The sequence below is a fragment of the Dryas octopetala genome, chromosome 5, assembly GCF_963921425.1.
Source record: "Dryas octopetala chromosome 5, drDryOcto1.1, whole genome shotgun sequence".
NCBI lineage: Eukaryota > Viridiplantae > Streptophyta > Magnoliopsida > Rosales > Rosaceae > Dryas > Dryas octopetala.
The window spans coordinates 5385536-5411282 of record NC_141370.1 but is presented as its reverse complement, the minus strand read 5'-3'; the positions used below and the strand labels follow the sequence as shown (position 1 = coordinate 5411282).

The 25747-nt window shown below is 36.2% G+C and overlaps 2 protein-coding genes and 1 long non-coding RNA gene across 3 annotated transcripts; 2 read left to right on the top strand and 1 right to left on the bottom strand.

Moving 5' to 3' along the window:
* The first annotated feature begins 2020 nt into the window (after nt 1–2020).
* Nucleotides 2021–3321, top strand: LOC147283730 (uncharacterized). The gene is made up of 2 exons (XR_015122445.1): nt 2021–2655; nt 2885–3321. It is a non-coding gene; the product is annotated as an uncharacterized LOC147283730 (long non-coding RNA).
* A 5413-nt stretch (nt 3322–8734) lies between these two features.
* LOC147283729 (uncharacterized) lies at nt 8735–12954 on the top strand. The gene is made up of 5 exons (XM_086245325.1): nt 8735–9215; nt 9886–9983; nt 10059–10124; nt 10302–11181; nt 12671–12954. Exons 1-4 carry the CDS (start codon nt 8812–8814, stop codon nt 11171–11173), a joined length of 1440 nt encoding a protein of 479 aa, XP_086101451.1. The 5' UTR covers nt 8735–8811; the 3' UTR covers nt 11174–11181; nt 12671–12954.
* Nucleotides 12955–22472: 9518 nt separating this feature from the next.
* LOC147283728 (uncharacterized) lies at nt 22473–23768 on the bottom strand. Its single transcript, XM_086245575.1, has 3 exons — nt 23415–23768; nt 22960–23342; nt 22473–22797 (listed from the first exon to the last, which is right to left on the bottom strand). The coding sequence occupies exons 1-3, from the start codon at nt 23766–23768 to the stop codon at nt 22473–22475; spliced, it is 1062 nt and encodes a 353-aa protein (XP_086101701.1).
* Nucleotides 23769–25747: the final 1979 nt, after the last annotated feature.

Here is a 25747-nt window from a genome sequence, read left to right as displayed (position 1 = left end):
AAGCTGTGTGAAAGTGGGAGATGCAATATATTTATCCCGTGATCTTGCCTTAATTAATTAAAATGTAGATATAATATGGTAGGATCAGAATCTCACCTCTATCATCATCATCATACAAGAGGAAGCTCAATATTCCCCTAAAAGTCAAGATGTATACATGGGTGTTTGTGTGGAAGCTGACTTGGTTACATTATGGTTTTTGTGTTGTATCAAAATCCTCTGCCACTTGGTTACATGATGGTTTTTGTGTGGAAGCTAGTTCAATATTCCCGTAAATGTCAAGATGTATTGGGTGTTTTTGTGTGGAAGCTCAATATTCCCCTAAATGTCAAGATGTATACATGGTTGTTTTTGTGTGGAAGGATAAAAAATAAGGACAAAATTCGTAGGTCCTATCATGTGACGCCCTAATAATTTTCGCATATTTATTTTAGAGTTAATTTAAATTTTTGGTGATTTATAGAATTTTCTATAATTTTTGTGAATTATTTTATTAAAAATAAGAAAATTATTCCTTTCAATTTCAGATTTACAGAATTTCGTATGAATGTCATATGGTCAAAGCGGGACCATGATTAGAGAGTAATTGATGTCACGAATTTGGAAGAAATCCTACTTATTGATTGGAGTTTGGGAAAGCATGTTATGAATTTTCTAAGTTGAAAGAGAATTAAAATATTTTTGATTTTCCAAAATTTAATTAAGGAGTTGGATTTTTCATAAATATTTTGGAAGTCAAAATAATGTTTGAGGCTCAAGATAAATACTACTCGCTAAGATGAGCCTGTAGGATTTTACAAATCAATTTTCAGAGTTTCAAGGTAATTTTGGTGAATTACCAAAGTTAGATTGAATGTTAGAAAATAAAGATATTAGAATTTCCTAGAAGGTTTTCCTTAGTATCAAAATTTTTAGAAGGATATTGAGAAAAGTAAAGCCATTGGAAAATAGTATTTGTCGATATGAACGCGACACAATTGACGGCTTTTTTTTCAAATCTCGTATGAATATTTTATGAATTTGAAATTGAATTAATTAAAATATAACGAAAATTTGAAAAGAAAAATAAAAAGGCTGAACATGTGGCGCAATTTGGATTGTTTGTGCTTGACGATTTGACAGTGCCAGTGTGCCTAGGCAGGCGATGTGTTGCTCAATTAGAACATCGCCCAGCGATGTATAGTCCAACCAGAGCGGGCCTATCTCGTGTGTCGTTCGCCAATTGGGCAGCGCGGGGACCCACTCTCCTTCCAACACACTCGGGTACGTTGGTGTCTCTTTCTCTCCATCCCATTTTCTTTTCTTCTTGCGTGCACTTTATGCACAAAGCCAACAAAAGGGCCGCGTGTCAAGTCTTAGGCTTGCACGGCTTTGGGCCTTTACTTATAAATAGGGCTATCAGCCTATTTCATTCCTACACCAAGCCGGCCTTCAACCCGCCAGCCCAAAATTTCTTTATTGGGCTAGCTCAAGCCCGATTCTCTCTTCCTCCCAAAGTCCAACTCAATTTTCTTTTGCCTGTAATTAATTCCCTAGTCTCAAGTCTGATTTGAGATCTGCTTTTTGCTACGCACTTGTAGTGCCGAGCCCTACGCTTCCGAGGTGGTTTTGGAGTTGAGGCTTTGCTAGAATTTAGGCTTGCTATCTAAAATCCTTTGGTAAAAATCTAAACCATGTTGAGATTCTGCCCAATTTTTGTTAGGCTTTAATTATTAATTTAGGCTTCAATGTTGTTATAATTGTTATTGAGCATGATAATGGTTAGGGACTAAGCCAAAAGAGGTCTACAATGTGGCCGATAAGCTTCCCAACCCACTTTATATCATTATTATTACAAATAATTATCAATACATCCACATTGAGCTACCTAATTCCTCTAAAGTCCAGCTCCTTAATAGGCCTTCCCAATGGGTCCAGTTGATTTTCTTCCGGCCCACATTTTATTTTGTCCGGTCCACGTTTTAATTTTCTTTCCCTTCTCTGTTTCTCTCTTCGTCTCTCTTCCGCTCCCTCTCTCATTTCTCTTATTAATTTCTCTCATTTCCCTCATTCTCTTCATCGTCACTCTCTCTCTCTCCTCGATGCATCGTCGTCCAACCATGGATGGCGGCAAGACCCACCTCCACGTGCTTGCCGCTTCCTCCTCTTCCTTCCCATGACCTCTGATTGTCTATCCAGTCATCGATGACGACACGACGAGTCGAAAACTGAGAGTCAACTCCGGCGGCGATATGCTTCTTTCGGCCACGATGAGGCACCAGACTATCAGGTTTTGTTCCTCTCGTCATTCTGAACACGGAGGTACCCTCCGATCGCCCATCCACTTAGCCACGGCGATGAATCGACGCTGAGAAGCTAGTGGCTTTCAGGCCAATGTTTCGGCGACGACAAGACTGTCAACTCACTTAGGGAGCGCTTGAAGCAGAAGCGAGCCTTGTTGCTCGACACAGATGGGGGGGTTCGTGTGTGTATATAAATATATATTTTTTAATTATTGGTAAATATAAATTGTTTTTGGGGGTTTAAGATCTACTTGGTTTTAGGTGGTGAATTATTGTTGTTGCTGGGTATGCAAGGTCTCAGGGGAAGACTCCGCTCACCTTTGGCCCCACTGATCTTGTATGCTTTAGGACCTTGCAAGGCCATACATGAAAGGTATTGCACGCATACATCTACGTGATGCATATACATTATGATTTCTGTGCATGTTTTAATTGTGTAAATATGCTTTTTTTGAATGCACATTCATATGGTTGATGGGATTGTTGGGCATTGGTGGTGTGAAGTGTGCTATTTAGATTACTAAGCTACATTTTTTAGGTTTGACTGTGTGAGAATTAAAATTTTACCTGTAATTAATAGTTGTTTAACTATTTTGATGTAGATCGAGGAAAGCAAAGAAGTAGCTTGGAAACATGGCTACACTGCCGTTGAATTGGGGTTTCAGATTTTGGCACCCCAAAATAATCGTTGATTTCATTTTATGTTTGGATTATGTGATTTCATTTGGATTTAGGTTGGAGTTTTGGTTTGAGTTTTGGGCTCCGCCTTCGGATTCGTCATGGGTTGCCTGTTTTTAATGGTGTCCATGATCAATGTCTCATGTGGGAGTAAATCTACGGTCCATTATGTTGTGGCTCTTGTCGTTTTGGTTTCTTCGGCTCTTTTGGTTTATATTTCCACTGCTGTCTATGCTTTTCTTCACTAGCTGTTTTTCACTAAACTCATCATCATATTTATGTGTTTTTTCAAGTACAAAATATGATGAATTGTATATTTTTTCCCTTGCTTTTGCAAATTTTGATTAGGTTCATTGGTCCTTACTTGAGTTTTTAGGTGATGGGTTTTGGTCTAAATCTGCAAGAGATGGTAAGTTTAGCTGTTGGAATTTGCTTCATTTGAGTACTTGATTAATTAGCTAAGCCATGTTAACTAATTTGGAACTTGGAATCAGTTTTAATGGGTTCGACATATCTGGGAACTTAGAATCAGTTTTAAGGAGCTCATCTTGTTGATTACTTGCTCAACTGCTGGAGTTGAATTGTTAAATCAGATTAAGATGACTGTCATTTCACTTAAACTAGCTCAGCTTATGCATTTGGTGCGCCTATTTCCTATTGTGGTGTCTCACTGTTTGGTTTAATATGTAAGACTTTCTACCAATTTTTTACGTAGAATTGAAAATGTAAGCGAGGCTATTGTTGTTACTGTCAAACAGTAACAACACATCATTGTTACTGCTTGCAAGAAACAACAAATCATTGTTACTGCTTGCCAGTAATAGCATGTCATTGTTACTGCTTACCAGTAATATGTGGTCAATGATTATGCAAAACGACTTTCAATAGGTTACAAAGAGATAAAACTTGATCTCTCTTGATATTCTTAGTAGTTTCTTACTTTCTCTTAATGAAATGTTTTCTATTCAATTGTCTCTTGCAGTCTGAGAAGGTTGTTGTAGAATCACTTGCTTGCATGACAGAGTCAAGATCCAAAGTTGGTTGCAAGAGTCTAATAACTAAGTTTCAATAGGCAAAATAAATTACCCTTGAGCCTATACTTTTGGGCTGTTTCACTTTACCGCCATATTCAATGAATTTGCAAAACCATGAACTAAATTTGCTCTGAATGTGGCAAGGTGATCGATGCAGACCACGAAGAGTAAGCTTTGGATTATAGGTGTTGAGATATAAATTTTCTAAAAAAAAAAAAGGGGATAAAATTAAGGACATGGGCTCACGTTTTGGGGTCCAGCAAATCGAAATACCTGCAAAAAAAAAATACTAGGAAGATAAGATAAGTCTTTTTTAAAAAAGAAAAAGAAATAGAGGATGAATGATAAATGCAAAGAGAAAAAAAGAAAGTTAAAAAAAAGGATAAATGCAGGAGATTGGTGATCCATCTGCAAGTTCTGAATTCAATTTTTGAATTCATAGCTAATTCTGAGCCTCTTTGAAGCTGATCTTCTACCCCCTATGATGCCTATAAAAGGGGGCAGCATGGAGTTGAGAAAGACATTGAGAAAATAACACCGAAAGGTTGCAGAAAAGGTCAAGTTATCTAAGAAAGAAGCAGAGGAACGTGCATCCGCCAAAGCTTTGTTATCACTAGGTAGATGAAACTTCTTTTCATGGTTCCTTTCAATTTGGTTTCGGCTAAAACCACAAAGTTTATCAAAGATTCGGCTGAATCCATTCTCTTGTAATCGATTTCGGCTGAAACCCCAAAAATTTAACAAAGGATTCGGCTGAATCCATCTCCCAATTTAACAGAATCGTCCCTGGATTTCCACCCTGAAACCCGGAGAGGTCCTGTGAGATCCAAAATCAAAGAAAATCCTACCGAAAATTCGACAGAACTTCCCCTGAAAATGGACTAATCCAAAAATTTTGAAAACCTGTAAAAGCACTTTTAAAACAACAACCACCACTACCACAACCAAAAAGGGTCTCGGACCCAACAATTTCGCAGAAAAACCATCTTAAAATTTAAGAGTGGTTATCAGAGCTACTAATCTATTACAAGGAATTTTTACACAATGAAAATGGCGCCTACTGGGTCCGAGTAGGAATATGGACGTAAATGCCTCGAGGTAATTGGCTCGACCTCCACCAAAGCTACTACCTGGGGAGACAATTTAAGACAAAACAAGAAAAACTGTGAGATAAACTCAGTAAGTAAACAGTTAAATGGAAATGAAATCAAAGTTTAAATACCTTTTCAGAAAAACCCTTTATAAAACATGTTTAACTCTAAGACCTCACGTCGCTTTTTGAAATTCCCCTGTTTTAAAATCATTGCACAAGTCTATTTCAAAATCTCTTTGTAAACCACGATCATGCTTAGAGTATGAGAAAAACATATGAACATGAAACTATTTCAAATCCTCAGAATGCAAACAATAAAAAAAAACCAATAAACTTTTAAAATGAAATAACTAAAAAAAGAAGAAGAAGAAATAACCAAAGAAAAGAAAGGAAAGCCCAGCGCATAGCCTTCTCCATCACCAGTTAACGGAATGACTAACAGAGGTATGTATTTGTCAAAAAAATGAAAGTTGAGGTATATTTGTGCGACTTTTTAAAGTTGAGATACTAACTTGAAAATGGTGGTATAGTTAAGGTACTTATATGTAATTTGCCTTTAATTAAAAACTATACACCCTAATTAAGATGCTAAATGTAGGGACTTACCAAATTTTAAAGTGATCTTAGCTCCAATGTCACACAATTCCTAATGTAACCTACTTTTGTGCAGTCTGCAACGTATAAATGAACAAATTCATATTAGATTGACCTAAATTTCGAAGATTAATGCTTTTCCCCAAATTTTTTAAAGAAAATCAAAACCCGAAACACAAATTGAGATAAGTACTTACCCAAATCGCTCAATTAATGGTGCTCCAATTATTGTTTCAAAAACAAAGAGAGGAGAGACTGAGCTAGCCAAAGAGGGAATTAGGGATTTAGGGTTGAGAGTGCAAATTAGGGATTTTAGATGGACTTAGGAATTTGATTATTTAGGGCTTTAGGGTGTCAATCGAAGGGGAAGAGGACTCTAGGGAGGTCTCTGGTGGTGGTGGTGGTCAACGGTGGAGATCGGAGATGGTGGTAAGTTAGGTCTCGAGTGGTGGTGACTCTGAATGAAAGAGATAGGTTTCTGAGAGTGATAAAGTGAGAGTCGAGAGAGACTGAGAATGAGAGAGATGCAGACTGAGAAGGAGAATCATGAATCTAGAGAGAGTCAAGAGAGATGTAGATTGAGAGGCTGAGAGAAAGTTTCGAGAGAGGCTGAGACTGAGAGATTCGAGAGAATGTGAGAGAGTGACTAATGAGTGTTTTAGGTTATTTTGGTTTCGGGTAATGGGGTGTGGTAAGGTGCATGATAATCACATTCACCCTAAATCATACGGTCCCGATTGTGCCACGTATTTAAAAATAAATAAACAAATAAACAAATAATAATAATCGGTCGATATATCGGTTTCAGATACAAAATCGAGTCGACAATCGACACCTGTTGGTCGGTAAGGAAAACCAACCGAATACCGATTATCAATCGAACCCAAGAAAAAAGACCCACCGACCGGTTCGGTTCGGTCATTTTTTCGGTTCAAAATCTCACCACTATTGGTGACTATGTGACGGTCACCATTTTTGAGTCAAATGCCCACTCTCTCTCTCTCTCTCTTTCTCACACTCATCACTCATCAGAGTCTCACATAATTGATCATTAACACCAACACACACTCAGTATTCTAATTGCTTAATTAATTACAATACTTTAAAAAAGAAAGAGAGAGAGAGAGAGAGGATCCAAAGAGAGTGGTGTTGTACTTTGTATACCAACTCAACCACTGAGAACTTTGTTGAAAAAAAAAAAGTTATTGAATATCGCCTGGTGTAAATATAGGAGAAGGTCAGGGCAAATTAGGAAAAGGGAAAATGTTATCAAACTAAAATTGGTTTGGTGGCGTTCGCGCCCAGGGGTAGAGAGAGAGAAAGTGCGTGTGTGTGTGTGAGCGTCGGCCGGTGGCAGAACAAGGGAAAGAGAGTGAGAGTCGGTGGTGGGTGGGGGGGGGGGGGGTTTGCACCCCTTACCCATAGTTTTTTTTTCATTTAAAAATTTTTAATTAAATTTTATTTTTATAACTATTTTAGTTATATTTGTTTACTTATTTTAGCTTTATTTTTTGTAATTATTTTAGTTTTTTAGTTTTTTTTTTGTAATTATTTGGTTTTTTTTTTGTTGTTGTAATTATTCTTTAGAAGAATAGACACTTTTATCCTTAAAATTGGTCATGTGCTTGGCACATGATTTTAACAGAAGTTATAATAGAGTTGACCGAAAATCCTTGATTAAGACTAACATTTAATTATAGTCCTTAATTAGATCAAAATGAAAACGAGATCTTCAATTGAAAATAGGGATATAGTTAGAGTTATTTTGATAAAAGTTTTGCTTAAAAAAATCATGCGGCCCATTATGAGAGAATACTAAAACCCATTGACCATTATGGTAAAAAAAAAAATCCACATTGACTATTTTAGTATTAAGAAATGTTTGATTGATTTTAATGTAATTTTCTATAATTTTTTTATATTTTAGTAATAAATTCAAATAATCTATATTTTTAAGCAAAACACTTTTATAATCTTTGTATTTCATAATACCATGTGAATTAAGTCATATATTTAAAAATAAGGAGAAAATCTAAATTCAGTATGAGTCGTGACAAATCACGGTTTCAACTTTCAATATTCAAACACCTCCTTGACACACACATTACTAAAAGAAAAGGGCAGAAGCAGGGATGACGAGCAAAGCTTAGCTTATAAAAAAACTCAACGATACAAAGTAAATTTTATTAAAAAAAAATACACCTAGTAAGATGGGACATACTGAGTCTATTACTCCTCAAAATACATATCTATACATAAATAAAACTCATATAAAAACAAAAGATAACAAAAGAACAATTACAGATGTAATGCAAATACAATATATGACTACTTAAGTTGTGCCCTATATTTTTTCACTGAATAAAAATCATTAATTATTAATTTACAAATACATCAATCAACATCAAGTCCTAATTTAATCATCAAATTTTTAATTTCAATCATATAAAATAATCAAATCCTTAATTTTAAAATTTGAGAATTAAAAAAAAAAAAAGAATAAAAAAGAGAAGCCAAACACTACCTAAGAACTTGAAGTTGAGTAGTAGAGATTGCAAGATGTGGACAGTGGACCATGTGGTCCAGGATAGTGGAGAGAAGATGATGTGTCGAAGATGAAGTCTAAAGGGAAGAGAGCCACAGAGAGGAGAGAGAGAGCTGAAGAGTGAAAGCGTGAGAGTTTCGGATGGTAGTGATTAGTAGTGAAGACTTTGGGTGGTTGGCAATAAGTGGGCTGGGGTTATTTGGGGGTGGGCTTAAGTGTGAAACTAAGCTTAGTAAAAAAAATTTCCACATGGGCTACAGCCCATGTAGCCCACAACATGGACTAGTCTCTAGCCGGAAGGAAAGTTAGAAACAGGAACTAGCTAATATTTCTTTGATTTTAATTTCATAAAAAAAGAAAATAAATAAAAACAAGGTTTTTTTTTTTTTTTTGGCCATGAAAATAAAAACAAGGTTAAAGAAAGAAAGATTGTAAGATAAGGAGTTGCATGCAGTCAAATGAGAAGGTCAACTTGGGCTCAATGGTACAATCGTCATAAGCCCAACCTCTTTCTCTAAAGTTTAAAACCCCCCCAAAATCCCACTCTCAAAACCCCAGCAGAGTCTACTTCTTGCAGAACCAGCCATGGCGCTGAGCTCTCTCCGCCTCCGCCGAACCCTAACAACCTCCGTCTCAACCCTCCACCGTTCTCTCTCTGCAACCTCCGCACTCTCAGCTCCACACTCTTCTTCCTCTCCTCTATTCCACGCCCCCACCTCCCTACAATCCCCTACTTCGCCCCCACAGTCCTCGACCCTCCTACTCCAATCTCGGTCCTTCAGGTCGTCATCGCTCTCTTCCGCGCGATCGGATTCGTACTACGGCGGCAACAACCGAAATGACGAGATTGACCCCGATACGATATTGTTTGAAGGGTGCGACTACAATCACTGGCTCATTGTCATGGATTTCGGGAGAGACAACAAGCCTCCTGCTGAGGAGATGGTGAGAACTTATGAGGAAACTTGTGCTAAAGGCTTGAGCATCAGGTCACACACCCTTCCTCGTTCTCTCTATATATTTATATATCTACTCATGTGTGTGTGTTTGCTTTGGTATTGTGTTTGGTTGATTAGAAAATTTGGGGGAAAAGGGAGGATTTTGAGTAGAAATGTTAATTTTGAGTTGTGCCTTGGGCCTTGTTTAAATCATTTTGATGTGTGTGAAACAGTATTTTTACAGGGTACTTGTGAAAATTCCTCTTAGAGTTAGCACAAGTATGATTGTGATTAGAGATTAGGAATATGAACGAATCAATAGGCTGCAAAGTGCAGAAATCCTCAAAACCTTTGTCCGTGGTTGACTGGTTGTGCAATTTCTGGCATAATTGCTTCCAACTGACCCTTAAGGAAAAAAGAAAATATTACAGTCTCATCCCAATGAAATATTTTACTTTCAAAGGAAAAAGGAAGTCCAATGATTCTGTAATGTCAGTTCTTTTCTAGATTCTCCAAGTGTACCATGTAATTCTGAGTTTCTCTTATGATACAGAGATTATTGGCTTTTTATGTACTTGATTGTCAGTCATTTTCTGGATTTGATTATGTCAATGCTTATAGTTTCTTGAACATTTTGTTCATGCTAGCTTTAAGTTTGTAGCAGTCTTATATACAGTAATTTTGGCTGGTCATGAGTATTTTTTTTTTTTTTTTGATTCAGCGTGGAAGAGGCAAAACAGAAAATGTATGCTTGTAGCACAACAACATATACTGGATTTCAGGTTGTGATGTCTGAGGCAGAGTCGGAAAAGTTCAATGGTAATTTTGATAGCATTTTATGATGCCATTGAAAATGATAGTCTTGATGCTAAATTTTCCATTTTATTGAAATAGGTTTGCCTGGAGTTATTTTTGTGTTGCCAGATTCTTACATTGATCCACAAAACAAGGAGTATGGAGGTAGGATTTTTTTCCACCAGAATGCTTGTTTTCTTTGAGAATGCTGAGTTACAACTTATCAGATTCAACCAGTTATGCTATTTTGGATTGCATTTAGACTCTTGTAAAATGTTGAGCTGGTCCATCTATCCCAAGTGTTTCAGTTTTCAATTTAAAGTTGATTTCTATAAATATCAGGAGACAAATACATTAATGGAACAATCATACCAAGACCACCCCCAGTTCAGTATGGAAGGCAGCCGAGGGGAAGATACGGTGATGGTAACAGAAATTCCCAAAGACCAAGATTTGATCAGCAAGGACCAATGCCTAATCAACATGGGAATCCCTCATATGGTCAACAGATGCCTATGCAAGGTGGAGGGAACTATGGGGCTTCACAAAATCATCCACAACAGAATTACAGCCCACCGGGACAAGGAGAGAACAAAGGTCATATGCCAATGAATGCTCCTGGTGGTAGGGATGCATATCAGCCAGGGAGAGATCCAATACCTTCATATCAGGGCAACTACAACCAAGGGGGGCAGAGGAATTATCCCCGAGAACAAAGGAGCTTCCCACAAGATCAGAGGAATTATGCCCCTCCTGGTCAGGGAGAATTTAGGGGAGATGATAGGAATTATGGTCCACCACAGGCTGAAACTCATGGGCAAGGTATGGGTGGATTACAGGGCCAGGGAACAGCTCGATCTTTTGGGCAAGGACCGAGTCCTGGAGCTTATGGGCAAGGACCGAGTCCTGGAGCTTACAGGCAAGGACCGAGTTCTGGAGCTCACAGGCAAGGACCGAGTCCTGGATCTTATGGGCAAGGACCGAGTCCTGGATCTTACGGGCAAGGACCGAGTCCTGGATCTCACGGGCAAGGACCGAGTCCTGGATCTCACGGGCAAGGACCGAGTCCTGGAGCTCACGGGCAAGGATCGAGTCCTGGATCTTACGGGCAAGGACCGAGTCCTGGAGCTTACGGGCAAGGAACGAGTCCTGAAGCTTACGGGCAAGGAACGAGTCCTGGAGCCTACGGGCAAGGACCGAGTTCTGGAGCATAGTTGGAGAGGTATGGCTTCTTATGTAGCTTATGACTTGCTTTTACAAATTGTTAATGATGATTATTCTACTATGTTTGTACTGTGTTCAAAAAGTGGGAGCAAAAGTAACTTTTTACTCTTCAAAACAATTGTTGTTTTGATATAATTGTTCTCTATTTATTGATCTATAGTAATGATTTGTGCGTTCCACTTCCCATATGTCCAATTTTTCACCCGTAGGTTACAGTGCTTTTTCACTTATTTTCTTTCTTAACTATAACCTATTTGATATTTTAGATTTTCTTCCCATGTAGTCTTATATGGAGTAATGGTTTTTGTCTTTTGAGTATTAAGTTTTGCTATGTTAATAATACGTTTCAACTTATAACACATGTGAACTTACATAAAATGGTCTACCATAAAGCTATTCAGACTTCACATAGTCACCCACATGCAGGTGCTGATAACCACTAATCTAAACCTATAAATATAATGAAACTATACAACAAGAAAGACATTTTGGATCCAAATGCCTTTAAAGGCTTATAATAGGATTATTAATATGCATCTGTAAATGATATAGAAGCTCGACAGAGGCTAAAAATGTGTATTGTAATTGAGTCAAGAATGTGTCATTGACTTGATCAGTGGCTGGAGGTAAAGAAAATATGTCAGTTGGTTTAAATTTGCTCACATGTGAATCTTGAATGATGGGATAGTATTTAATTGTAAAAGTATTTTCCCAGGGCCATAACTTAAAGCTTTTTGCCTTTTATTTGGGATCTTTGAAGTCTTGCTATGTTTCCTTCATGCTTCTTTTTCATTTTTATATATCATTCTTCCCCCTTCATCCCCCAATCCATCTCTGTTGGTAGTCAGAGCTCTTGACTTCTATTTGGGTGTGGGTATTTCTAGGGTTTAAATGTATAAATTATCTGTATGTGTTCTACCTTCTCCTTGCTGGTGGGGTCCTTCAGTCTGACAAAATGTGGAAAATGCTGAGATAGGCTTGTAAGCCTTGTATGAATGTGTAGTTGAAATGAGGTTTTCCTCTTTCTTTTTTTCTGAATTTGATTTGATTGTCTTTTGGTTTGGTTTTTGCTACTAGTTATTTGAATTTTTCTTCTTTTCAACTCTGGGCGAGCTCCCTTGTTCTTTGGCTTTTGCTTTCTGTTTGTCTTTGAGTTTTTGGTTGCTTTGCTTTGTGTTGCCTTTGGGATTTGGTTGTTTTTCTCTACGTTGCCTTTGGGTTTTTGTTTGTTCTTTCAATTTCCATTTTTTTTATCCCTTTTTTCTATTTGCCTAATGGTTTTGGTCGGGCTTGCTTGTTCCTTTGGCTCTTTGAGGCTTGGAGTTGTTATGATTGAAAATTAAGACAAGAGTTTTGACTTTTTCAATTTTCTGATATAAATTTTGTTCTTAGTTTTCATCTAAGTGTGGACTATGCCCCCTGTAGTTTGCAAGTGGTTGTAAGAATTGTTCCATTGTGTCAATTTGTATATTATTTTTCTCTACTAGGGAGGTCAACAAACAAAATACTTCAAAGAGGATTGAAGATATTTGAAATATGGCTGCAAAGAAGAAGGAAGAGCTTGCCGAGCAGAGAAAGGATATCTCTAAAAACTTAGATTCTTTCAAAGACAGGTGATGCTTTGGTGCTTCTAGGTGTGTTATTGCAGCATGTGTACGTAAATTGTTATCTAGAATCCTTCTTCTCTACTGGCTTTACGAGCAAATTGAATCATGGAAACAAGTTTTGTGCTTCTATGATGTGCTTTTTAATGAAAATACTATGTTAATTACCTACTTCCTTGGTTGTTTATATTCCCCAGCTCGCGATTAGAGCCAGTTGTTCCCCCTAACCCCATGTGTTGTGTGTGGTGCATTCAAAAATGTGTTTCCAAAATTCTGTATTGAATAAATACTATTGGTTTTTCTTTTTGGTGTTTATTAAAAAAAAAAAAAACTATTTCAATTTGTTATACACGTTGGTTGGACTTGGTCAGTAGGTGACCAAGTCTTTCTCAACAACTTGGAACTGGCTCCACGTTTTCAGCCCTCAACGTTACTCTTTGTTAGACACAACATTCTTACTGGTTTTAAAGGATAATAAATAAATGGTGCAGTAGCTTAAAAAAAGAGTACAGAGAAAATACAGAGCTTTTGGGCTGTTTTCTTCTTCAACCTCTCTCAAATATTTTCTGAGCATAACAAGTATTCCAAGCAACAATATCAGAAGGGTGTTTGTATTCGGGTCTTCCTTTGTGCACGGAAGAATCTAGACAGAGGAGATTCTGGGGCTGTTTTATCCTGGAGGCGTCGTAGGCATCGTTGAACTGCTTGCACATCTTGGGCAGAGCCGCGAAACGTCTTAAAGAGAGCGACCTTGTACGCGACTCATCCCAAGAATCATCTACATCTACTGAAGTTAACGGGTAACATTGTTCTTTCATTATTTGGTTCAACAAATACAAGTACTGTCATTTTGGTGAAAATGATAAGATTTTGCATGAAAGAAGTCTTCCACTTTGAGCCTGCAACTTATAGGACATCAGAGCGAGGTGCAGTGTTGTGGTGTAACAATGCAACTCAACAAGAAGTTTGTATTTGGAGATGTTAATTTTAGCACCAAGGAAGCCAATCTTGGACACAAAACAATAAAAGCTGGTAATTGTGCATTTTCTAAATGCTGTCATGACTGGAGACTAATTTCAGATAATTGATTTTTTATTTTTATTGTAGGATTGATTTATTTTTTGGTGGCTAATAAAGGATAGAAGGTATGATTTTCTTAAAGGCACCATGTAAGATACAAGTTCACAATGGGTTAAGATACAGGTTTCAACGGTCGATGGTCATCATGAGAAAAAAAACAAAAAAAACAAAAAAAAGTTAAGGCCCGTTTGGTATCTAATTCAAAAAATATTTTAAAAAACTATGATTTATTTTGAAAATATGAATTTTGAGAAACTATTTTTTATAATTTAAATATATGTTTGGTATGAAATACCAAGTAAATTCATGATTTCTGTTATCCACTCAATTAAGCACACAAGTGATGACAAATTCTCATTATCCCTAAACCAAAACGAAGCAGAACAACCATGGTAGCAACTTGCAAGTTTTCCATGGTTTTGCTTGCCTCTGGATCTAAGACTCTTTTGAAATCTGAAACTCTCTCTCTCTCTTCCCCATCCCCCTTTCTCTATCTCTCTCTGTCGATGGTAGTGTGGGTTTGTGCTGAGTATCTTGGCCAACTACTTAGAGGGAGATGAAGCAGAGTTGGTGGTGAGGCAGAGAACACGTGCGAAAGAAAAAAAAAAAAAAAAAAACTTTGAATAACAATGTTTAATCATTTTTAGAAAAAGGGTTGCTTTGTAATTTAAAAACAATTTTGTGTTTTTAAATACAGAAAACGGTTTTTAAATAGAGTATCAAACAGACCCTAAATTCAAGCACATCAAGAATTAAAATGTGTAAATGCAATTAAAAGTTATTTTTTTTATACCATACGGATGAGAAAAGCCATTTGAGCTTCTTGTCCATTTTAGTCATTATATATGGTCATAATACTTCTAAGATGAAAATTAACCAAACATTTTGCATTGTTTTTTATACTAATAACACTTTTAAAGATTTAATTTACCAAACATTCAGCTGCTTTAGTTCACAGCTGATTATTTTCACAATACAACTGAAACTGATTATTCTCATAGCACAAGTACCAACTACTAGGCCTAAATCAAAGATAGTTGACTCAAGTACAATGCACAATTGAGGGGAGCTAGTGCTTCTCTCAATTTCTTTTCGCTCAAAATCAATATTCTACATATACAGACACATATTCCACAAACCAAAATTTGATAAGACGAGCCTTAAGATAATTTTGATGACATGTGAAAATGGTTGTTTGCACTGTGTGTTTGGATTGAGTATTTTTAATTTACATAACAAATCTTAAATGATATTCCATCATTTAAAATGCCATTAATTGTAAATTTCATTGTTTGAATGTTATGTATGTAAAAAAAAAAAAAAAAACAAAAATACATAAATTGAAAATTTGATTGTTTGGGTAACTTGATTAGATTCCGCTTTGTTGAAAAGGCGTAAAAAAATATATGAACTTATATACTTTTGATTATGAAATTGTGTCTATTGAATTGGGTTTGTGTACCCAAAGACAAATATGTTTTGACAGTTTACTCTGTTTGTCAATCACTTTGGCCTTTGTATCCGAAAAGAACATCAGTTTGTAAAGGTGAATTCACTTGTACTTTTACTTAACAATGTCTTAAATCACTTTGGCCTCTATCTCAAAATTTTTGGAGGCAGAGACTAGTCGCTGGAGAGAGAGAATAGATCCGAGGAGGGAGAGGAGGAAGAGAGAGAGATCCGAGAAGGAGGAAAAGAAGGAGAAAAAGGAAGGTGAGAGAAGAGATGCGCAGTGGGTATGGCGTCTGAGACTGGGAAAGAGGAAATGAGAAGGAAGAAGTCACATGAGGAAAGGAAGGAAAGAAAAGAACATAAAACGAAAAGAACAAAAAAAAAAGAACAAACAAAATTTAGGGTTGATTGGGGGGTTTGGGGCATTTGGACAATTGGAAAGAAAAAAAAAGGTTTAGGATTTCGTTTGAGATTTGGTTTGGATCTTTTGGAGTTTGATTTAATTGTTTTTAAACTCTAAACCCTAATACATTTCTATATAAAGAAAAATTAAAAATACCTTAAAGGGCCTAAACCCTAATATCTTATACCATATCCTAAAAAATATAGAGTACAAATTATAGAGTATATAGGGTTTAGTGCATAAATTATAGAGTATAAAGAGTATTAGGTATATAGAGTATATAGGGTTTAGTATATAAATTATAGAGCATAAAGAATATACTAATTGTATTTATTCATTATACTAATTTTATTTAACAGTATTTGCCTCCAGCACGCATTATATTCATCTTATATTACATGAAACCTACTATATAATTTGGTTTCTTCAATGTTTTATATCAATGTAGTCGATAATATGTTAAATAAACATATGGTCAATTTTCATTCAAAATTTTCGTATTTTGATAGCAATTTTCATCGTTTTGGTCTAATTTTGTTGAAATCGAAATTTTCGCGAAAATTTCCGTCAGAATTTCCATCCAAAATTTCCTTGAAACCGAAATTATACTCCTTGGTAACGACCAAGGAATAAAATTTCATTTTTTAGAGGTATGAAAATTTTAACAAGCATTCGTCCAGATTTCATGAAAATTTCTGAAATTTTGCCAAATTCGCACACCGCTTTTCTCTCTGTCCAAAGTCCAAACCCAGCAAAACTGTAAAAAACAGTTCAAACCTAGCCAATGGGGAGGAGAGGAGGAAGAAAGGGAGATTAGGGAGGGATAGGAGAAGAAGGAAGGAGGAATGAGGAAAAGATGCACGCGACTGGGCTGTGAGAGAGAAATGAGAGGGAAGAAGAGAGATGGGCTGGGATTGGGAGAGAGAAAAGAGAGGGAAGAAGAGAGAGTCACAGGAAGGGAAGGAAAAGGAAGGAAAGAAATAGAAAGGAAAAGGAAGGAAAAGAAAGTAAAGAAAAAAAGAAAAGAGAAAAAAAAAAGGGAAAAAAAAAGAAAAAGAAAAGAAAAAGTTAGCAATCTTTAGCCAACACTTCAAATGGCAAAAGTTGGTGGGTGTTGATCAGGGTGTTAAATTTCGATTTTTTGGGGTGTCGAAATCGAAACTCATATTTGTTAAATTTTAAGGATAATTTCGTCGAAATTGTCGAAATTATCGAAATTTCGCTGAAATTTCGAGGATTTCGGCGAAATTTTCAGTGAGATCGGGTTTTGGAAGGCTGGGTTTTTGGAGAAAAATGGAACGGTGGCAGGGGGCGGCAGAGGGGAGATCTAGGGAGAAAGAGGGGTGGCGGCAGGGGAGATCGAGCGAGAAAGGCGACGGCAGGGGGAGATCGAGGGAGAGAGAGGCGAGGGCAGGGGGCGACGGGGCAAGGGCAAAGGGGTGATGGGGCGAGGGCAGGGGGAGATACAGAGAGAGAGAGAGAGAGAGAGAGAGAGAGAGAGAGAGAGAGAGAGAGAGAGAGAGAGAGAGAGAGAGAGAGAGAGAGGATGAAGAACTGAAGAAGAAAAACAGTGGAGCGCTGGAGCCTCGGGAGAAAAGAAAGGAAAGGAAAGGAAGGAAAGAAAAAGAAGAAAACAAAAGGAAAACAAAAAAGTTTAGGGTTAATTGGGATTTGGGGTCTTTGGGCAATTGTAAAGAAAAAAAATAGTTTGAGGTTTCGTTTGACCGTTTTGGAATTTCGTTTAGTTGTTTTGAAACCCTAAATTAGTAAACTCTAATATATTTCTATATAAAAAATAATTTAAAATACCCTAAAGGGCCTAAACCCTAATATCATATACCATATCCTAAACAATATAGAATATAGATTATAAAATATATAGGGTTTAGTGTACTTATAATAGAGTATAGATAATATACAAATTTCATTTATTCATTATACTAATTTTATTTAACAATATTTGTCTCCAGCGTGCATTATATTCATCTTATATCACATGAAACCTACTATATAATTTGATTTCTTCAATATTTTTTATCAATTTAGTAGATATTATGAAAAATAAACATATGATAAAGTTTCATTCAAAATTTCCGTATTTTGATAGCAATTTTCGTCATTTCCGTCTAATTTTTGTCGAAATTTAAAAATCTTCGAAATTTTCTCGAAACCCGAAATTTTATTCCTTGGTATTGATCCTCTAAAGGTGATGGCCAAAATTGGTGGGTGCTGATCTTTGGCAGTTTGGCCATCATATAGGTTATGGCCATATTTGGTCAACATAAAAGTATATAATAACATGAGTGTATAGTAATATCAAGGAGTAAAATTTCGGTTTCGAGGAAATTTTCGATGAAAATTTCGACGGAAATTTTCGTGGAAATTTCGATTAAAATTTCGATTTCGACAAAATTTGATAAAAACGACGAAAATTGCTATCAAAACACGGAAATTTTGAATGAAACTTGACTATATGCTTATTTAACATATTATCTACTGTATTGATAAAAAACATTGAAAAAACTAAATTATATAGTAGGTTTTATGTAATATAAGATGAATATAATGCGCGCTGATGGTAAATACTGTTAAAAAAATGGGTCACTAATTAATAATTATATAAATAACACCTCACATTTGCTCAATCTGACCTATGTACCCCATTGTAAACTCTATTATTTTATTAATCTTCAGATCCAAATACTAACTTGTTGTGTAGCCTGTGTTATGTCTTTTTTCGTTTTTTTACTAATATACCATATTATGTCTTTTTCATAATTTATGTTTACAATTAAACGAAACACCAAAATGACCAAATCAAATCCCAAATAAAATCTTAAATTTTTTTTTTCTTTCCAATTGTCTAAAGACTCCAAATCTCAATCTACCTTAAAAAAAAATAAAAAAATTCTTTCCTTTTTTTTTCTCTTCTTTTTTTTTCTTTCTTTTTTTTTTCTTTCCTTTTTTTTTTCTTTTTTTTTTTTTCGTTTTCCTTTCTTTTTCTCTTCTTTTTTTTTCTTTCCCTTTTCTTCTCTTCCCCGTGATTCACGCCTACCCCCCTACCCCACTCATTCTTTCTCTTCTCTCTCCTCCCTCTCCTCCCTCTCTCTTTCTTTTTCTTTTTTTTTCTTTTTTTTTTCTTCTTTCCTTCTTCAGTTCTTCACTTCTTCCTCTCTGCCCCCGTGACTAACCAGACAGTCCAGACCTCTTTTTTTTTTTTTTTCTTTCCTTCTTCAGTTCTCATCTTCTCTTTCTCTCTCCTAGTCCCTCACTCCCTCCTTCTCCATGTTCTCTTCTCTTTGCTCCATCTCCCTCTCCCTTCCCGATCTCCCTCTCTCCCTCCCCGGATCTCTTCTCTCCCTCCTTCGACGGCACGAGCGGCTCTGCCTCTCCCTCCGGCGATGGTGACGGCGGCGGCTCTGCCTCTTTCGCTCCGGTCTCAGCCTCCCTCTCTCTCCGGTCTCTATATCGAAAATTTCGCCGAAATTTCGGGAATTTCAGAAAATTTCGGCGAAATTTTTCGAAATAATTTGGTATGGTGTTAAAATTTCCATACCCCTAAAAAACGAAATTTTCGACGAAATTTCGCCGAAAATTTCGAAATTTGACTCCTTGAGTAATATTCCTTATCTTTTCATTTAAAGATTAGAAAAAGTTATAATTCAACTTTTAAAAATTGTATTATATTTTTAAATAGAACAATTGTTAAGAAAAGAAAAAAAAAAGAAAAAAAATAGAGAGAAAAAAAAGGTTAAGGGTTGATTGGAGTTTGGAGTTTAGGGCCTTTGGACAATTGGAAAGAAAAAAAAAAAAGTTTGGGTTTCATTTGGCTTTTTTGGAGTTTCGTTTAGTTATTTTTAAATGTCTATTGATTTTAACTACTAAATTTTAATAACTTTTTAGTTTAAGTACCAAAATTAATTACCATTTTAGATTAGGTACTAGTTGAAAAGTCAAACAAAATAATAAAGTAAAAGGTATTAAAATTTACAAATATTACATCACATGCCACTATAATAAATAAAAAATAATATTACATTACAAATATTACATTAATTTATACTATATTGTATTAAAAAAAATCAATCCAGTCACAACTTAATTGTGACTGTCTTGGTAAATTGAAATAGACAACTCACACCTCTATACTATGTATTATTTTGAGTAAAAGTATTGTTTTGACTTCTATTTATACTATATTTTAGTATAAATTTTTTTAAAATAATTCAATTAAGTCACAACTTAACTGTAACTATCTCACAAGTTATATGTGATTGTCGTTCAGTCACAACTAAATTTGAAGTTGTGAATGTTGTACAGTCACAACTAAATGTGAAGTTGAGACTACATTAGCAAATTTTCAAGATTATATAAAAGCCTCAAGGGTAATTTTGTCAAAACCTTATAAATTTTAATTAACACCATCATATGTGGGCCAAAGGACAAAAATGTCAAATGGAAAAAGCTCAAATCAAAGGGGCCAATATATTTGTGACTTAATCTAAAAAACTACATTTAAATTTAGTAGTTCAATTGAAATATTATATGATCTTCATGCTATACCAAAAAATTATTGAAATTTGGTATTTAATCCTACTTTTCTATATTTTTAAACCCTAAACTTTAATATATTTATATATAAAAAATAATTAAAAATACTCTAAAGGGCCTAAATTTTAATATCTTATACCATGTCATAAATAATATAAAGTATAAATTATAAAATATATAAAGTTTAGTATATAGATTATAGTGTATAAAGAGTATTATGGTATATAAAGTAGGCTTTTTATCAACTTACCAACTTGAACTTTGTCCCGATTTTCACTTCACCACCCAATAAAATTTTTGACTCGATGTGGCACCTTAATTTTTAAAAAATTTCAATGTCAAACCTCTGGTAACTTCCGTCCAATTTTTCGTCCATTTTAGGGGCTTTTCTGTCTTTTTAAGTGTAAACCTCTATTAACCCAAACATGGCACTAACCCATACCCCTAATCTACTTGGTTCCCGCCATTGGAGATGTCTTTCTCCTATTTTTTTTCTCTGATCAGAGAGCAATAAGCCAATAATCACCACCCAAATTGAGAACAACATTAAAAGAAACAAAACCCAACAACCTGAACCTTTGATATTGTAATAACTCATTTTGCTATGTCCTTAATTCATTGACCCTGCTGATTATGTCGACTGATAGTTTTACTGGCTTCACAATAAATTCCTCTGCTCCTTCCTCCAAAGACCTGTTAACAGTAGTAAAAAATAATCTGTTAGCAAGCTTAGTAGAGAAACATAATTTAATAGGCTATCAGCTAGCACCAAAAAGAGGAAAAAAAATAAATTAAAACTCAATAGCAATCAATTTTATACATTCATTTTAAGTGACGTAACGGGAAAGTTAGGAGGCTAGCTCTTGTGCTAGGGACGAGACTTCTTTGAATCAGAAAGAAGAATAGAGAGAAAACTCAGAACTTTGGGGCTTAATTTTCTGTATATTTCATTGAATCTAACAAATACAACCAAACACCCTTTAATAGGGAGATTATAAGACAATAATTCAAATAAACAAAACAACACCAAGCAAATAGAAAACATGGATGGAGAGAGCTGGCGCACAAAGAAGAGGAAACCAAAGGGGAATGAGGTGGCTGACAGTTTGATGGGCAACTTTCAGCAAATAGACAAGCTAAAGCATGAGTTTGTGAGAGTTGTTTAAGGAAAGCATGTGGGGAATGTTGGAGAAAAGAAAGACAAGAGATGATGTGTGGGGTTATAAAGAAAGGAAAGGAGAAATGATATTCTTGTCCTACATCATTAAGCCACAAGGCATATGGTACAGAGACCAACATCATCAAATCCACTTCGTGAGCTTATCAGCAGATTTTAGACAAAATGATGGTTGTAAGTCTTATTTTAGACAAAATGTTGACATTTGCAAGTCTAAAAAGTGTACTGCAGCACCTGTAAACTCTAAAAAGGCAACTACAATAACAGAGACCAACATTAATCAACATCTCAAAACAACAAAATCAGTCAACAATATTTTGGTCTTAATTCCAATTTAAAAAGGTCTAATCAGTCAACAATAACAAACATCATTCTCGGCTAAATGTCTTAAAACAAGTCCTAATCAGTCAACAACAACAAACACTAATCTTGACTCATTGTCTTTAAAAACCAAATCAGCTAGCAAAAACATTCATGTCTTCAAAAACAGTCAAAATGTGTTCTTGGTCTCTTTTTCTTCACTCATAGCCTTCATGATGCCAAAAAAACAAAAGTAGTCTTCCACAAAAATCTGGTCTCTAAACCCTGTTATAAAAAACTTCATGAAAAGCCCAAAACACTTGGCTTCTAAGGTTGTGCCATCTTCTGAGCTGCCTGCTTGGTTTTCCTTATAGTAACCCTTTTTGCAGGAACTTTAGCCTTATGTTCTTGCTTGTCTGCACTTGAGATCCCACTAAGTTGGATTTTGGGAGGGGTTGGGATGCTGATGGGGTGGATCATGGGGTTTGAGATCCAGCCTGATTGAAATGGGGCAGAGGCTGTGATCCACCACCAACAAAGTCACTATGCAGAGGTTGTGAACTTTGGACTGCTTCAGTTTGGTTGAACCAACAACATAATTAGATTGGCAAATGATAAATGGAGTCAAATTTCAAATATAGCACATAAAACAAAACACAAGTCTAAACCTGTCCACCAGTTGAGACATTCCTCCTGCCACAAGATCTAACATTGTGACCTTGTTACCCACACTTTTTGCATTTGATCTTGATGTAATGTCTGGGGACTCTACTCTGATCTTGTGATGGTGGTGGGGGCTCATTTGTCTCTCTGATTCTAGCCTTTTTGGGCCTACCAATTTGTTTATGATAAGCAAGGGGTAGAATAGTCTCTCTACCACTGCTTTGCCAAAACTCAGGACTGGGTAGTGGAGTGATGTATGGCTGGTAAGTTCTCATGTATGTTGGCCTTTTGTAGCAAGAATGGACATAATCCATTGGGTCATCCATCCTCTTCCAAATGGCAGATATGGCATGACAACAAGGTATGCCTGTTAGATCCCATCTCCTGCAAGAACAAGTGTGCTTTCTCAAATCCACAGTAAATGCCACTTGAGCTAGGTTCATCACTTGATAAATACCCTCACCAGCCAAGTATGGAAAACAGCTTCCACTCTCCACCTTATTTTTCTCAATAATTTTCTCAATTCTAGGCCCTACATCCTTCTACCCTTCTGCATCTTCTCCCATTCTTGCCATCCTCACCATTATGTAGGTCCTAATCTTCTCCAACATAGTGAAGATTGGTTTATCTCTTGCTTGCACTATAGAAGAATTAAATGCCTCACACAGGTTATTGAGCAAAATGTTACATTTGGAATTCTCTTGGAAATGAGAGCTACTCCAATGACTTGTAGGTTTATCATCAAACCACTTAGCAGCTCCACCATCATCATCTTGCAGTCTCTTCATTTCTGTTTGCCACCATGGTTTTGTGGTGGCTCTTGCCGTAGCCCAAACTCTATTCTTCAATCCAAGACCTGGATGAGACAACTTAAAGTTATTGTACAAATGCCTACCACAATGTCTGTGTTCTGCATGTAGCACAAGCTCCTTCAATGAATTCAACAATCATTTTTGCTTATTTATAATAAACACCCATTCATGATTATCTTCAATTCAAACATCCTGCAAAAATAGTTCCAAGAACCAAGTCCAAATTGTCCTATTTTCAATTTCCACAATGGCATAGGCTATTGGATACATGCCATTGTTGGCATCTATTCCAATAGCTGCCAATAATTGCCCAGGATGTGGACCTTTAATGTGGCAGCCATCCAACCCCACCACTAGCCTACAACCTTCCACAAACCTCTTCCTCAATGCCTCAAAGCAAATATACATCCTAACAAACCTTGCTTTACCTCCCTCAAGCTTAATCTTGACCTTCACAGTACTTCCAGGGTTTGTTCTTAGGATCTCATCAGTATAGTCATTCAACAAAGCATATTGCTCAGTATAGCTACCCTCAAGCTTCATCGCTGCCCTTGCCCTTGCCCTATAACACTTGATTTGTGACACATTTACGTACACAATATTGTTTCCTAACTGTGTTCTAAAATTGGGTCACATCCCACTTAGGGTTTGTGAGCTCATCAACATATTTCTCAGCTAACCACTTAGAGGTGTAGCTGTTGTTGCTCTCTTACCTATTACAAAATTGGTGGACATTTTTATAAGTCTTGACCACAAGTGTGTCTGTCTACTCTATCTTGGAGACATAAATCCTCCATGGGCAGAGAGATGTGAACTTCTTGTACTTTCTCTTCTTTTGTTTCCCTTTTTCAACATTGGTACTATTCCCATTGGCCTTTTTCCCTTTTCCTTTATTCCCACCACTTTTCTTTTCTCTTCTCTCCACGGGTGCCTCATACCTCACCTGTATCTTGTAACCCTCATTCAAGACAAACTTCACACTCTTACCATTTTTTATTGCATATTCCCTAACTACCTCTCTAAACTCACTAGCATGTGCAAACATCAACCCCCCTTTGAATTTTGGATCTTTTAAATCTATTTCTCTCCTCCACTGAGTGTATTTCAATATATTCTTCATTTTAGGTCTCTTTTCCGCATGGAAATCCTCACCATCTGATGAGCCATATAAGCTCCTAAGTTCATTTGAGTCTTCATCCTCAGTCTCAACATCACCAAACATAAATTCTCTTGGGGCTGCACTTGTTGTTCCTTCTCCTTCAACATTCTCTTCCACATTATCGTCAAATAGTATGTCATTAGAAGATTCAACCACCTTGTCTTGTCCACCATCACTCTGCTCATAATCTGAATCTACAAACTCATAATCATCATCACCATTTTCAGCAGCTTGAACCTACACTTCCTCTGGTTCTTCATCTTGTTCATTCACTTCACCTCCCACCTCAACATCAAACAAGTTAGAATCACCATCTACAACATGTGATTTTGGTGCAGCCTCACAAAGGAGTGATGTGGTTTAGGAAAGACTTGGTTCATCTAGAGAAGCTTGTGGCATTTGTTCAATTTCTAAAGGTTCTGGCTCATTGATGTTGGTTTATGAAGGTTGTGGTGTTGGTTCAATCAAGCCTACTTCCTCACCATGGTCAAAAAAACAACTTTGCACATGGTTTGGAGGCAAGTGCCTACTCACCATACCAAAAAAGACCATCACTGACCACATGTACCCACCCATGATATTCCTCACTGTCTGGGACCCTATACCACTAGCCTACAAGACCCTTAATCCCAAGGGCCCTAGCTGTATCATCCAAATCAAATAGTGACATAAAATCCGAGGATAACCAGTCAGCCCAAACCACTTTTCCTCCCACTACATCTTCTTCTGGTCACTTAACTCTACAAATTTACCCTTAGCTATAGTGAATTTCTATGGTAAAGTTGTCTTCACCATCACCTAAATCACAAGGACAATACACCACTATTATTACATGATCACATATTTAATTATCACACTAAATAGCATATTTAAGTTACTAAGCTGCATATTCAAACCAATTTACAATACATTAAAACACTAAGCTGCATATTTAGTTGCTGTATTCAAGCACTAATAAACCACTAGGCAATACACACATTACTTTACTAAGCTGCATATTCAAACCACTAGGCAGTCATATTTATATACGAGATACAAATACTATATTCAATACACCAAACCAACAAACGCTATATTCAATATAGACAACAACCCAACAGAGCATCTATTCAATACACACCTGAAAATAGGACAAACCTTATATACTAAACAAACCATCAATAGCCAGTAGCAGTACCAACATGTGAAAAAATTAATTATCAATTATATCTAAAACCACATGCAATGCACATTGAAAAAAAAAAAAACCCCCTTTTATGCCCTAAAATCCAATATAATATGACACCTATGTTTTGGACCACATAAAAAGGAATAAAGCTATAAATTTTTTTTTTAAATCATCAATGTTGCCACCACATACCCA